The sequence below is a fragment of the Falco biarmicus genome, chromosome 2, assembly GCF_023638135.1.
Source record: "Falco biarmicus isolate bFalBia1 chromosome 2, bFalBia1.pri, whole genome shotgun sequence".
Lineage (NCBI taxonomy): Eukaryota > Metazoa > Chordata > Aves > Falconiformes > Falconidae > Falco > Falco biarmicus.
The window spans coordinates 96,521,396-96,537,045 of NC_079289.1; the positions used below are offsets into that span (position 1 = coordinate 96,521,396).

The 15,650-nt window shown below is 41.4% G+C and overlaps 1 protein-coding gene across 4 annotated transcripts in view; it reads right to left on the reverse strand.

The window, feature by feature from the left end:
- WWC3 (WWC family member 3) overlaps positions 1 to 15,307 on the reverse strand; it is a 103,778-nt gene extending 88,471 nt beyond the window's left edge. For 3 of the 4 annotated variants that reach the window (XM_056328433.1, XM_056328432.1, XM_056328431.1), the window contains exon 1: positions 14,975 to 15,307. In XM_056328433.1, coding sequence (XP_056184408.1) covers positions 14,975 to 15,183 — 209 coding nt within the window. In that variant the 5' untranslated portion in view covers positions 15,184 to 15,307. The remainder of the gene's footprint in view (positions 1 to 14,974) is intronic. The other variant, XM_056328430.1, reaches the window with a different exon arrangement.
- Positions 15,308 to 15,650: the final 343 nt, after the last annotated feature.

Here is a 15,650-nt window from a genome sequence, read left to right on the forward strand (position 1 = left end):
TATATAGCCACCTTGCTCATTTTTTCTTCCCTCCCACCACTCCCCACCCTGTCCTTCCCCAAGGGCTGGGGGTCCTTTGGACCTTGCCAAGGGAGAAACCTTCAGATCAGAAGGGGGAAGAGTGCAGCATATGCAGCTTGCTCTGATACCTTGGAAATATCCGGCCTGCGGGAGTTAGTGCAGGCATGCCATTCATTCCACAACATATAAATGCCCTCTTTAGAGCCTCATCCAAGCAGCAGTTTCATTTGGATTTTGAGGCACAGGTCTGCCTTGTTTTTCAATAAGTTGCAAGCTATTTTTACTGTTAAAAAAAAAAAAAAGCCAACGTTTTAAAAGTGTGCTTGCTAGCATACAGACTATATAAAATGAGTAAAGTGTGGGCTCAAGGAAAATCTTCTGCATTAGTGTTCTATTCATAGCACAGATTTCCCTCTCCTTAAAAAAACACCAAAAAGACCTAAACCCCCAAAACCTCCCAAAACTCATTATTTTAAATTCTACCAGGTGTAGTATCTTAAAACATTCAGAAATTCTTTAACCAAAGGGCTCTGACAAATATTTTGAAATTACTCTCGTAAAAGTCTGGACATCGTAGCATCTTCACTATTGGGCAACACCCCACCCCCCACCCCCCGATGTATTCCTAATTTGAGACAGAAATCACAATAAAGGGAAACTATTTCACTTTTAAAACTATTTCACTTTTAATGTAATGTACTAACATTAAGAGCCTATTAATCTGTATAACATTTCAGGAAAACATTTTTTTTTTCTTTACAGAAGACATCCTAAAAATATCTGGATACAAGTATTAGTATTAAAATCTTCATCAACTTTGAAAAATAAGCTTCAGAGCACATACATAGAAGGCCAAAGACAGAAAAATGAACATATGATCTTGAAAGACCTGCATTTTAGAGAACACTATTCATGTACTGGAGGGCAGGAAGAAAATTTCCAGAGCCAGGGCACTATCCATTAGTTCTGGGGTGTTCCTAATGGAACCAGAGTTCAGTTACCAGCTAATTTATTTTTTTAACAGGACAGACAAGCTATTTATAAATGCTCCATTGATTGTAAATTTAAAGAAAAGATACTTACAGTTGTGCTTAAGGCAAAAAATAAATATTATTTTCTTTACCAACCGACTTCAGAAAGAATAAAACAAATATCTGAAGAACGATGTGGGTAAATGGTCATATTTGCAAAACTTATAAAACCCCAGATGTTTACATACCATACATAATTACACAAAGGAGATATTCCAGATATTTATTACTGTACATTTTAATGATAAAGTGATGCAGCTGTATTTTAGAACAAAACCTTTTAAAAATTTTGAACCCTTCACATGTAAGGCATTAGAAGAAAAAACATTAACAATATCTTCTTTCAGATACTATTTCTAAAAGAATCAGGTAATGGCCAAAAAGCTTTGTACAAGGCAGAAACCAGAGAAACTCTTTTAACTCTAGAATCCAAATTGAGTCCTGGTCAATAGTAATGAAAGCGTATTATTGCCTTGTTTGGCAGATACTGTGAAAAAGAACGGAGGATGCAGCTCACTCCTAGCAGACAGATGTCCAGAGAACAAGATCACCTACATAATCATTGCTACCAAACAAAAGCCCTGAACAGGCATGGACAGATCTGCAAGATTACTCCCCAGAAGTAATTTACCTAACGCTATGTATGTTACATCATACTCTGGTACAAGATAATTCACTCTGTACACGTAACAAATTCAACATACAAGGCACTTCAGAGTTAAGAAAAATGGACTATTTTCCATAACCACTGGAGCTTTATTTAGCCTGTCAGATTTCCAGAATACTGTGACAAATTTTATGAACCCTTGTTTAAAAAATATACATATGTGTATCTTCATCCATATGAACCATCTGGTGTTTTGCCTTTTATTAACTCATGGGAAGACATCCTATAACATGGTTTAGCATGAAAACAGGTTTACATCTAAGCCAAATGAAATGTTCAAAGTTTTTCTAGATGCTCTTCTGGGAAAATATAAGGTGCTTTTTTTCTTTTCTAAGCACATGACACACTCCTAGGAAAGTCAGGATATCAAAATTTGTGCCAAAATTCCCACAAGTTGTTTCTGAAAATGTATTAAAAATGGCAGTAGCTGATAATTCCCTAAGACGCCCTTGAATCACTAAGAGCAGTTTCAGTACAAAGAATTAGGAGATTCTGGGCGGCATTCACAGGCAGTGATAGAAAACATTACTGTGCTTTGTCTTTAAACAACAAAAAAAAAAATAAAAAAACCAAACCTGATCATGGCTCAGCTAATCTTCCACAGAACATCTCCCACAAACATTTCTCAATTCTAACTTCCTAGACTGTAAAGTCAGAGTAGTGTTTACCAACAGAAGCATTGAGGCTATAAGCTGCAAGAAATCTTATAGATAGTAAACTGCCTGAAATTTCGGGTGATTAAACGACATTGCACAAAACATTCACATACTCCTTCTGACATACTTTTGTTTGGATACCTGCTCACGGACTAAAAGAGCTTTTTGCTCTGAAAGCCTTCTAACATGTTTAACTGAAGAAACTTGCAACACTTCTCCAAAACTTCACATAAGCGTATACAGAAAACTGCTAAAAAAGACAACCAGGAGTTTGCAAAGCAGCTTATTTTGTAATAAGAAAATAATTCCTGGAACTGGATATAGAGCATCTTCATAGTATCATCAATCAGACTCCAAGAGTCAGCCTGATCATAAACACCTTGACATTTCATTCCAAAAATAGACTAAAGGGAAAGATTTTTTTAGAAGCAATACTTAAAGGGTTTATTTCACAAATATTTTTTTTTTTTTGGGGGGGGGGGGGGGGGGGGAAGACTGTAGCTATACCCTATTAAAGAAACAAAACAAAACAACCTAAATAACCCATTGAAAACAAGAAGAAAAAATCCCAACCTAGCACTTTAACACTACTTAAGACAAGTGTGCAGGGTTCAGCAGTTAACTTCTCCCCTCAACATTTATCATCTTCCCGAACAGAAGGCACTCCAACACACTTCAAGAACAGTAATCATGCTCCACAATGCAGATCAATTCAAAGGGACTTAGTTGGAACTAGTCCTTCAGTAAGATCAAAAATGCTTCTTCAATTCAAAGTTATGAGAAATCACGAAGTTTAGCTGAATCAGTACACAAGACTCAAAATGCCAAGAACTATTACACACAAACTATTCCACACAGACAACGCAAAAGAAAGCATCAGGCCAAGCCCTACAATCTCTCGTTCCCTCTCTGTGCATGTTCCCCTTGACTAAGGGAAAAGGCTTAAGAAGCCTGTTATTTCTTCAACTCCTATATAAGTGTGTTGTAACTACCTTTGATTAATACAGGTAACTGGAAAGTTTCTTCCTTCTGAAGTCCTGGCTATAAACAAATACATTATAATACTGAACCACATGTGAATCAAGCTGCAGTTTCCAAGGGCTGAGAACTGAGTGAAATCAAAAAGAAGTTTTCACAACAGATCTTCCTCTTGATGACATGAAATTTACACTCAAAGTTCCCCTATAGCCAACAAATTTATGGTTAACCAATCCAGATGCAAAATACAGCTGATACAACAATACCTGACCATTTTTAATTAAAATGCTTTTGCTTTCCTTTTGGGGAAAATAATTTTTTAAAACCTCTGTGAAACATGGAGATTTAGTCACAACAATATATTTTGCTATACAGACAAGATAGAAGCATCAAAATCAAAATGTGATTGAGTAGGTGACAATGGATTATCAAAGTACTTCTAAAAGAAGAATTCACTGTCTGAAGCATTATCAAATGAAAAATACTGAAAGCTCACAAGTGTAGGTGTATTTAGGGAAGGACTGTATTTGATTACCCAAGAGGAATCTCAAGATGTGAGAAATTAGACCATCATTTCAACAGACAGCATTTTTAACCATCTTTCCGCAAGCTGGTACTAGTAAACACTCTCCTAAACAAGTAAGTCCATTAATTTCATTGGCCCAACCAAGCAGCTACATTAAGCATGAGTGGAACTCAAATGCCCGTGAAGAGTCTTCAGCACATGATGCCTATTTATCACAAATCTCAGTATACCTGTAACCACAAGAGCACCGCTAGGTTTTTCCTTGAATAAACTATGAGCTGGCAGAAAAGCAAAGACAAGACAACCCAGACCAACACAAAGCAGCGCACACATTTCATCACTCAGTACACTGCGTGCAGTTGGTAATAAGCATATGAATATGCAATATGAATATACATGTTCTTCAACTGAATTTTGAATAGAATTACCTATTCCATTTCCAGTTTTTACATGCATTCCAAATTATTTTTTTAATTATATAAAGATGAGGTCAGTTATTCTCTCTCAGTCTAGCTCATAATGGATAACCATCAGGTTCATGTGCATTACTCATCAATTATAATGTTAGAGACTATTTAGATACTACTAAAATTGACCTATGATCCAACAGCCATGATGGTCATTAAATCCATTTTTCTTGGGTTTTGTGGTTAACTTTGAAGTTTGGGGTTAGGGGATTTTTTACCTATGTGGTATATCATACCTGTAATAGTGTCAGTCTTAGTCTTATCCAAAGAATGTAATCTGGGGGAAGCAGAAGACACACAAGTGGTCAAACGGTAATTTCCAAATACATGCAATGCTTTCTCCATCTACTAATTATCCCTATATTGCCAAAAAAAAACCCCAAAAACGAAAAACAAAAAAAACCAAACCAAAAAAACAAACGTAGTTTACTTTTTATTCTGAAATTCTCTTTTAAGCATGCACGGAATTGCTGTTCAAGTCAAGTAACTTTGGACTGTAACCTTTGAGGAGTGTGTCACAATTTGTTTATGCTATAGAATTAAGATAATTATGCGGTACTTCAGCTGCCTTTCCAAACATGGATAAGCCTCTCTTTCTAAGAATGTGTTGTATATTAAGGTTTTTTTAGAAGTCTTATTTTTAGCTGTTTAAACTGTAATCCAAAATTAAATAAATATTTTTAAATATTATGCATTTTCAGCTTTGATATCAAACTTTGCCTTTTGCCATAAAGAATCCCAATCACTGTGTGTGAAAGAGCTTCAGCCTAAGTACCATACAAATCAAAATAGTTAACAAGATTCTCCACAGATAGTTCATCTTGAAAATAACTCTTTCAGAAAGCTATGAAAGATAGCCTTTGATTCTCTGTTGCTGGTTCAAGGGTGTTGATATCACTGTACTTTATTTTTGTCCCACTGCCTATTAAATATACTGAAATAGAAAAGTCTTTGGAAAAAAAAATAAAAAAACTAGTCACTTCAGTTTTTGATATTCACTAATTCAGCCCTTGATGGCAATCAGCTCCTTCAGCCAGAAAAGCCAGTGGTACAGCACAGAATTGCCTACCTCTTGCAAACCATAGGGAGACCACCAAGCTCATCACTAGACACAAGACTTTCCTACTCCAGTAAACACTCACAAAAAGGCAGAGAAATGAACAGAGATATTCTCCAGCTTATCCAATCATGCAATGCATTTCTAGAGCAAGCCTCACCAGGAGGCTAGCTGTACTAAATGGCTGACTCCAACAATTCAACGGGACATTAAAAGTGACAGATCATCTCTCACCATGCTTTTAGCACACCCTAATTATACTAAATCCAAATTAATTTTCCTATCTGGAACAGAATCAAGAAATTATTAAGACCATTGTAGCATGGCAGAACAAAGCCTACATCCCTGTTCCCTTGCCATTAATGACTAGTTAAGAACTGAAGGAATTATCTCCACAAAATAGGCTTGAGATTGGTAGCAAGGCAAAAAACACATCAGAGTCTCTGCTCCTCTCCATAAGAAAAGAGACAAAAATTTTGTTCATCTAATTCAGATATTATAATCTCCTCCTCTATGACCTGGCAATTTCAACCTTGACCCGTTCAGGTCCCTTAAAAAATTCCCCAGTCACACCGTCACAATCTTTTGACGAGTTATAGCTCCAAGCACTGGTAACAAAGCCACCTTCCGAGTCCCCCCAGTAGCTGCGCTGCAATTTTTGTTATTACCTCGATGTGCCTTTTCACACTCCACCATTCCTCAGTTACACCCTGTACTTCTACACGCAACGGAGATCTTCCTTGGAGGTGCTCCACTGTCAAGATCCTCCCCACGTCTAGCTGATCTTGGATTCAGTTCCCTCTCACACAGCTCTCCCTCCCAGGTACAGGCAGCACTGCTGATACCCTCCCCAGGCACCCATCTGATCCTAGATCCAGTTCTCTCACACACCAACTTTGCTCCCTGCCAGCAAGGGCAACACTCACCACTGACTTCACCAAATCTCTCACGGGTGTTTCCAAGCCATTGCCGATACCCCAAACTCAGTCCTCAAATCAGTTCTGCTGCTTGCAGACCTCTCACTTCTTAATAGCCACTTCAATGCTGCTACTTAACTGAAAAACTCTGACACCTATTTAATTGACTTTTGTTGGCTTTTATACGTCCATCTTACATCTGAAAATTGAATCCTTCCTTCTTCGACATAACTTGAAGCTTGTTCAGAGGTGTGCTGTTTTACTACGGGGCTATTTTAAAAATCAGTAGTCAGGACTGCCATTCACAAAGAGGATTTAGTCAAAGCAGGTTTTAAACTGACTCATCACTTTTGCCTAATCCAATTCCTCATAGAATTAAACTTAATTGACATAAGCCACTTAAATACCCATCTGCCCTGAAGGTTAAGTCAGCTTAGGGAACTAAATCGGCTGAAAACTACCCTCCCCCAAAAAAGACAATTAAATACTGCACAGGGGTTTTTTTGCTAATTCATCTTACCGTAAGGTCAGATAAGCACTGGTACCAGTGCAAGAGAGGGGTGAGACCATGTGGCTGGCGGAGAGAACACTGCTGCTTTTGGCAGCCCCTAACCAGTAGCTCAAGGGTGCTGTATTGCAAAACCTTGCTGAGCACGCACGCTGCTCTGCCACAGCAGGCAGAGAGGTAGGAAAAGTACCTAGTGCATGTTTTCTTTAGCTAGCTTCTTTCAACCAGAAACAAGTTGAAGATTACTTAAAAGCTGTGATAGTGGCTGGCTTTGCTGGTGAATGTGAACTGTCACATCTGTAGTAGATAACATATTCAGGAAGTTCTATTTTTAACTGTAAGCAGAAAAAGTATTAACTTTTACTTTGTTTCACTACAATATCAACTACATACTTCTTTTTGGCCTCACACACAACTTTACAAACCTCTAACTTCCAGTAGACAGCACAAAATTATAAACGAACATTATGTTTAACAGGCACCTCTGTGAAGCTTAAACAGGACTTTGCTATAGAAAAAGGTTTTTTTATTGCCTACAAGACATTTGTTCTTATGTTTGCACAGTGCTGTCACTGTATTTACATTCACTAAAAACACGAAGTTGTTATCTCTCGAACTAAACTTATCACTGCAATCCAAGCCTAAATAAGAATTTTTTCTCCAGATAACAGAACTTAAAACCCAGCCCTAGCCTTGTGACATTTCACATCTTGCATTCTCACGTGTGCAGATTATAGATCCTGAAAAGCAGACATTTCCCCCTCACACCCTTTAGAAGGTATGTTATGCAAATACCCAGTTTTCTTTTGACAATGCTTGGTGCTGTTTAATGACAATAAACACAACCATTATGCCTACACTGACTCAGACATGCGCTGATTTATACATACAAGAAATAGGAAAGTACCTTCACCGACAGTTTTAAGCACCAAAAATATCAGACCGATCACTGTTTCTCAGTTTATAAAATGCAATGCATATGGTGAGGCAGTCAATACAATCTCACAGAACCTTTCAGAAGCCCTCATAACATCTGCCATCACATTGCTGTAACACACTGAAGTCACAAGTGCTAATGTAGTCCTTTCTAGCATGCACACAAATACAATAAAGCAGATGTCTGCATTCCTTATCTAATTGCTGAAAATACATCCATTTAGAGGCAAAATCTACACATGCACACAAAAAACCCTTCACCTTTAACAAAATGTTAAGAAGCTTAACAGTGGTTTCTTATTAATGAGGTTACCGTCTTCTTAACAGCTGTTTTGATGCATTAGCACGCATGCATTAGGTCACGCAGTTTTATGCTACCTGATCTAGATTTTCAAAGTGTATGTATTTTAACCAACAAAAAAACAAATAAATAAACCACAATTCACTACTATTGTACTGTAAGGAAAACATTTCACCTTTAGGAAGAAACAGCGGATGCCTCTGACCTCTACTTCACGAGACACTGCAAAACTAGTAAAAATATTTATAAACCTCAATGACTGGAAATGTAGCACTCATTTTTAACAACACTGAATGAAAAGAAAACATGAATGCTCACTTCGTACAGGCATTGCTTTTTCCCAAGCAACATAAGTCAAACAAGAAGTCAAAAGCTACTTTAAAACATGTACATCAGAGAGGTGTGATAGGGGGAGGGCAATAATTTAAAATTATTTACCATTAATCAGCTGATTAACATTTACTCGTTATCAGAATCTATCAATCCAATGAAAGACTCTGCTTGAAAAACATACCTAATACTAATGCATGTTAATTCTAGGATGCTTGCACCTACATTCATTTTTAACCATAAACATTTTCACGGGAATCGCTCACAATATAAAGTTAAATATCTGCCTGTTTGAAGATCTACCAGCCAAGATGAATGTATCCCTCCCCTGAAAGGCAGAGAAGTAGACTTACCATAGCATATATATATGTGAAACTTTCAAAACAAATGTCAGATACAGCATGCTTTTAGAAATATTACTGAATTATTCTGAACAAGAACTAAAGTACAAATATATGCAGATTTCCCAGGGAGGCTTAGGGTACTGCAGCCTTTTCTCAACACCATGTGCTGCAGTATGTATTCCCAGTCATATGCCAGGAGAGCAGCTGCACAGCTGCATGGCTTTCCCATACACGCTCTGGCTGCATCCAGGCTTGACAGTTGCACAGAAAATTCAAAACATCTGGATCTCAAGTACTACTTTATATGCAATGCTTTTAATATAAATTCTATCAAGTCCACCGTATTTACTGCTAACTTGAGGTAATCAAATGATACAGTGACCCAGATACCTCAAGGGACAGGAATAAATTGGATTTCTTCCTTGCTGTATTAAGAGAAACAACCAGATAGATAAGCTCTCCACTTTCTAATGAAGGGATGGCTGCTATGCCGGTCCTTATGAAATCCATTTAGAGAGAGATATATATTATATGTAGGTCAAATGCTATATCATGCAATGGAGGCAACAAAAATACATGGTCATAGACAATGGGACTTCAAGCAATAGCTGACTTAAACCAGGCATATAAAATTGAATTAGGTAATTTCATCTAGAGAGCTAAAGGAGTAGAAAAACTACTCCAACATTTAATATCTCTTACCATTAAAAACATATCGTATTTCTGGTTTCAACTTCTGACTATCAGATACTATTATAAATCTACTAAACAAAAGAGCTCTGTATCATCTCTTTTTATGAAGAATATGCAAACCACTTCCTGAGCACCTTGTGTCAGGATAAAAACTGAATAAATTCAGCTCTTTTACTCTCATGGGAGAACATGTTTTCCGGATCCATACTAATTCAAATTTTTTTTTCTGTTTAGAATCATCTCCACCTCTTGCAAGCTTGGCACTGACAGCCTAGAGAGCCAATTTAGAAAATCGTAACCAAATTAGTATTTCAGTAGTTCTGCTCCCCTTGAAAAATTTTCAAAGCATCACTTCCAAAACTACATTTCTGTACTCTATAGGTTACATTTTATGTTTTCCATTAACTGTGTGCATCACAGTCAAACAAAGAATGTGATTTAAATCTGTCCAGTCATGGTAATGTTTTCAGAGGGAATATTAAAATAACTATCAACAATCACTTTGTTTTCTTCCCATTCCACAAACAGCATTAGTTCAAAACAAAATTATGAGTTGACACAGATGATAATCAAAACACAACAAAGAGGAAGTCTGAAAACACATATGAACTTGAAGCAAACTTTTCAAAAATGGCAGTGATACTAACTATTCTGTTGCCTTCATCATTCTTGGAATTGAATTATTTGCATTACAATAATGAATTACAATAATTGTGACTCTCAGTGCAGGGGTTTAAGCCAGGCCCAGAAAAATGCTATTTCTGAAAAACAGTGCTTCTTCCAATCGCCTTCGGGTTGCTGCGTAATGTCAACTGGACAGATATGTTTCAAAACTCTAAGAGATACTCTCTTGTCTTGACAAAGAGGCCAGTGCCTTTCTAACTGTATCACACACTGGTGCGCCAAAGGATCCTTTGCCTCACCAGAGATGCACATCTTCCAATTTGGGCAAAAGACTTCAGAAGCGATTCTTGTTACTTCACAACCCTCTGATCTGGCCTCAGGATCTTTGCTCCTCTTCATGTATCAAATAAGGCAAGAAAACATATGAAAACATAGTTTGTCACTAAAAATGCTCTCTTAATACCAAACAAGAAGTAGTTAAGTGACTTAAGCCTGGAATTTTCTCGCTTCAAATATCTGAGATATTATCTTGATTTAAGCTTTCTACTTGCAGTCTCCTATTGCTTTATAATACCAACTGGGGAAAGATAAGTCACATTGTGCAGCATCACACGAGCATGTGGATTTGAACACCTCACTCTGACACTTGCTGTCACAGAGGTAACAACAGTTCTAACAGACTGTCTTTGTCCTATCAGACAGAGAGAAGAGGCAAACTGAGTAATACAGACATTTGCTAAAAGCAATTAAATTATGAGAATAAAGTCCTGAAATAGTTCAGAAAAAAACAACCAGCACTTCTGGACTTCTCTGCCCGTTACTCACTTGAGCATTTCTACTCTGCACCCCTAGTAACACTGATACCTGCCTAGTGACTTCCCCAAGTTGACTCCTTGTTTCCAGCCCATTAGCCTTTCCTGCTTATTTCCAATCTCTACAATTCTGATTTTTCATCAGGCTCCTCGTCCTGCACATCTTACAGTTCCTGACCCCCATCCTTACATTTCACACACAGTTCTTATATTTTACCTTCCAACTTCACCTGGGCATTGCATGCTCCCCCACATAGGTATTTTCTGACTCTGAAGATTCCGCATCCAAACTCAGTGCTCCTCCTTTTCCCTCGGGGTTCCCTGCACAGCCAAGAAAAGAGCTGACACCTTCACACCCTGAACTCTCACCAGACTGGTTTCTTCTTACCTGTTTTTCCCTGCCCTACTGGTTTTCAGTCCAGTTCCCCCGGTTTTTTCTTCCCAGGCTTCAGGTGCTATCCTCCTTCTCCCTACCCCCAACTCCTTATTGCTTTGCTTTTCACCAAAATTTCCGCCCCTTCTATCAAATTCCAAGGACGACCCTACTTATTCCCATAATCCTTGTTCCAACGCACCTCTTCTAGAAGGCCAGGGTTTTTCTCCTGTGCACAAGTTACGCAGTGGTTAGGTCTCAGAATTAAGATGCTGATGTCGGACACAGGATAAAAAAACTCTGATTTCAGTCCAGCTTGCAGGAAGTTTCTGCAAAGGCATCTGCTAAAATCTAAGTCTTTACCCAGCCCATACTGATTTTTCAATTCCCCCCAAACTGGCCAAAATAGATGATTTCTCCATGCAAAAACACACCTACACAAGCTTTAAAATTCTTACTCCAAAACAGCATTGCTTAAATCTTCAAACAAGCAAGACAACTTGCTTTGAGAAGCTGAAGGAAACACTCCCTCTTCCCTAGAGTTGTTCCAAAGAAACAACACTGTATTTCAGCTGAAGTTTCCACATACAACAAATGTAACAAGACTCACCAGTTTGGAAACCTTTTGCTAAACTCCAACAGTTTTGGCTAAGCTCTAATCACATGGAAACACAGTCTTGTAACAAACAGCAACAGTACTAAGATTCTTGGTGCCACAAGGACCGCCAATATCAACCACAAATACAGTGAGTCTTTTACAAGATCATTTACAATCCCAGTTATTGACCAGAATTTCAATACAGCAAGTACTGTGCAAACACAAGATAAAAAGGCAGTTCACTCTCTCAAAGAACTTACAATCTATTAAGATAAAAGACAACTACTACCCAGAGATGAAAACATGCAGTGAATGGCTCCATTCCGAGATCTTCAGGATCTGCTACACAACTGTCCACAATGTATTCATTACACACAATCCACACAGATCAACACAGTTATCTTCCCCAGCCTAACCACTAATTTGATACCAAAGATGGAGAAACATCTGCTCACTCTTCTACTATTCTCCCTCTTTTTTCTTCATTTATTCCACTTTTTCTTACCATAGAAAATCAGAAGGTATCCAATTCCAAGTCCTTTATTCCCTCTTACTTTGTATTATTTTGATTTACCTCCCTTGCCCTCATCACCTTCTCTTACCCAGACTCCAAAACCCTTTATAGAGCACATTTCTCCTTCCTCAACTTCTCAAATTGGTGTTTCCTTCTCTTCTCACCTTCAATAGTAAGAAGGGCGGGGGGGGGGGGGGGGGGGGGGGAATTTTGTTTTGTTTTGTTTTCAATCAAATAACTGCTTCAAATGAAATTCACTAACACAACCATAAAAAAGGCTGAGAAATCTCAGGGGAATGCTGAAAAGAAAAACAAACAACTAATTGCCAGCTACAGGGAAAGAGGTGCCTGTGGGGATGCTTAGGAGACTACTGCCCATAGGAAAGCTTGGAGGTGCTGATTCTCAGAACCCTAATCAAGTGCAGCATGGCCTGAGGTCCCATGGTTTTGTCCAGTTCCTCCTGTATAGAAGCAAAACCACTCAAACACAGAAAGGGGGGGCTGATGTGTCACGCTGCACCAAATTCAAAATGCCGAGGTACATATGATACAGGTAAGGTTGTTCCACCCTCCACTTTTTAAACTTTTTTTTCCCCAAAAATACAGCTTCAGTACCATTTCCTTGCTGCTCTGACCTTTCTCACCCAAGCTTGAGCAGAACACAGCTAACCTGATCCTTTCCTACTTTGCTGCTGCCCACAGGAATCTGAATAGCTGCAATGAAAACCAGAGACTGGTCACTTCCCGCTATGCGGAAGAACACAGATGTCTCACTAAAGTAACAACAGTAGTCTATTCTCCACGAGAGATTAACTCTGCAATCATAAAACTAGCTCCTGCTACTTGACTCCTGTAGAAACCACTGATACATGCTCATGAAAACATCTTGTCTTTTCTATCTGCCCCGATGTAAATGTCTCAGTCTCTGCTCCACAGCCTGTTCTTACTCAAAGTGAAAAATAAAAAAAGTTTAAACACTGGTGTGAAATATTTAGACCAATTTTCAAGCATCGTGTGGCATTCCAATTATTTCTTCAAAACATGAAGTCATAACTTTAGCAATGCTGTAAGTTGAACGGTAACTGAATTGACACACTCTAGTAAATGGCTAAATCTTTTTCATTATTTTCTGTATGCAAGATATTCCAAAAAACATACAGAAAAGCCACAGACATGTTGCTATGTCATCGGTTACCTTTAGAACAGCATATTACAAATTAAGCTAACAACATGTATATGCATTTTAATGTAGAAAATTTTGCTATCTAAAGCATACTAACAAACATGTAATGCCTCAGCAAAAAATTATGTGCGTGCGTAAGTATGTCTAAATAATGAGACAAAAGATCTTGATCTGATAGGTGAATATTTAGGCCATTTAAACAGTTATGTATCATTGTGCAAGACTACAGGAATCTCTCAAATTACTACAGTCTTTAACCCAGGCTGTGCTTAAACGTTTCTGTGGCCTGCTTAACATTCCAGGCATACTTCTGGCAAGGTAGCTCTGGCTGAGGTTCAAACTGTCCTTGTCCAACTTTCACTTACTATAAAAACATTGTTTAATATAGAAAAGTATACACAGAGACATATGTTTCTTATTTTGCAGACACCTAGAATACTGACACTTGTGTTCACTAACTTTGCATGGAAATTTTTAGGCCAATGCTTCCAAACAGCGTTGTACCTACCGGGCAGGACCCGCTACAGATAGTCCACGCTTCCACCAGCTTTAAGCCACGACGCTTAAATATTGCTTATAACGCAATTCTACTGAAAAACACAGAAGCAAGCCGCCCGTATTTATTCACCCTAATTAAAACGAGAAGGCCTAACTCGGTCTCACCACGCACCGCCGGGCCTGAGAGACGTGAAAACTCTGTCCCGAAACAGCGCAGACGGGTAATTTGCAGCAGACCGCGTATTTGTCAAATTAACTGCAGGAATTTACCGGGTTGCTTACCTCCACACAGCGTTATCTTTTATGAGGAGGTAATCTACCAAATTACTTCAGCATGCCTCCAGCCTGCTGCTGCCAATTAGTTCAGCCCGGCTAATAAATCAGGATGGCCGAGCCCTTCGGTTCCAGTGGGGCTAGCCCGGCATCTGAGGTACCAACAGAGGCGGCACGTTCCTGCCTCCCCATCTCCCCGCACACACGGACAACACTCGGTCTAAGCGCCCGCCACGGGCAAAAAAAGCCTTAATTCCCTTTTTTAACTTGGTCTAATTGAACACCTACGCCGGCGACAAACCCGTCAGCCGCCGCGGTAGGGGCTCTGCCCCTCACGTCTCCACACGCACCGGCCCAGGGCCGGCGTGACAGGGCCCCCGCACCCCGGGCCGCCCTCCCGCTCCGGGGCGAAGCGAGGCGAGGCGGAGCGGACAGGGGCACCGGCGGCCCCGCCGCCCACACCCTGCCCGCGGCGGCGGCCAGGGGAAGGAAAATGTCGCCGACGGGGCCGGGCCCGGCCAGGCCGCCGAGGGGCAGCGGGCGCGGAGAGTGGGACGGGGAGGCCTCCCCTGCTCGGCGGCGGGGCCGGCGCTCGGCGAAGTGAACCGCGCCCGGGCCCTCCTTCCCCCGGGATCTCCCTCGTCCGCCGGCGACTCCCGCCCCTTACCTGTCCCGGGGGTCGATCCACGAGGTCTGCCGGGTGTTATGGTCGATGTAAAAGACTCGCCCATCGAAGTCCCTCGCCTCCTCCCAGCCAGCGGGCAGCGGTAGCTCCGAGCTCTCCCGGCCCCGCTGCCCGCCCGCCGGCGGCCCGCCGCCCTGTCCTGCCGCCACTTGCTGCTGCCGCCGCCGCCGCCCGCCGCTCAACCACGGCATGGCCGCTCCGCCGCCGGGCCGACGCTGCCGCCCAGCTCCGGCCGAAACGCGCTCCCCGCCCGCCGCCGCCGGGGCAGCTCCCGTCCCGCCCGGGCCGCGGCCGCCCGCCGCCGCCTCCTCCTCTTCCTCCTCCTCCTCCAGCACTAACAGGCCGCCCCGCAGGGAGCGGGACTCGGGCGGCTCCGGCTGCGCCGCGCCGGGCTCATCCTCCCCCGCGCCAGTCCCGCTCCGCGCCGGGACCAGCCCCGCCGCGCTCCCTAACCCCGCCCGGGACCTGCCCCGCGCCGCCGCGGCTCCCAGCCCCCGAGCTCGGCCCGCCGGCCCGAGCGCCCCCGCCCCGCCGCTCAGCAGCGCCCCGCCGTCGCCTCCCCCCGCTCCCGCCCGGCGCCTGCCCCGGCCATCTTCCCTCCCTCCCTCCGCCAGGGCCCGGCCCCCGCCTCCGCCCCGCCCGGCTGTTCCCACGCCGC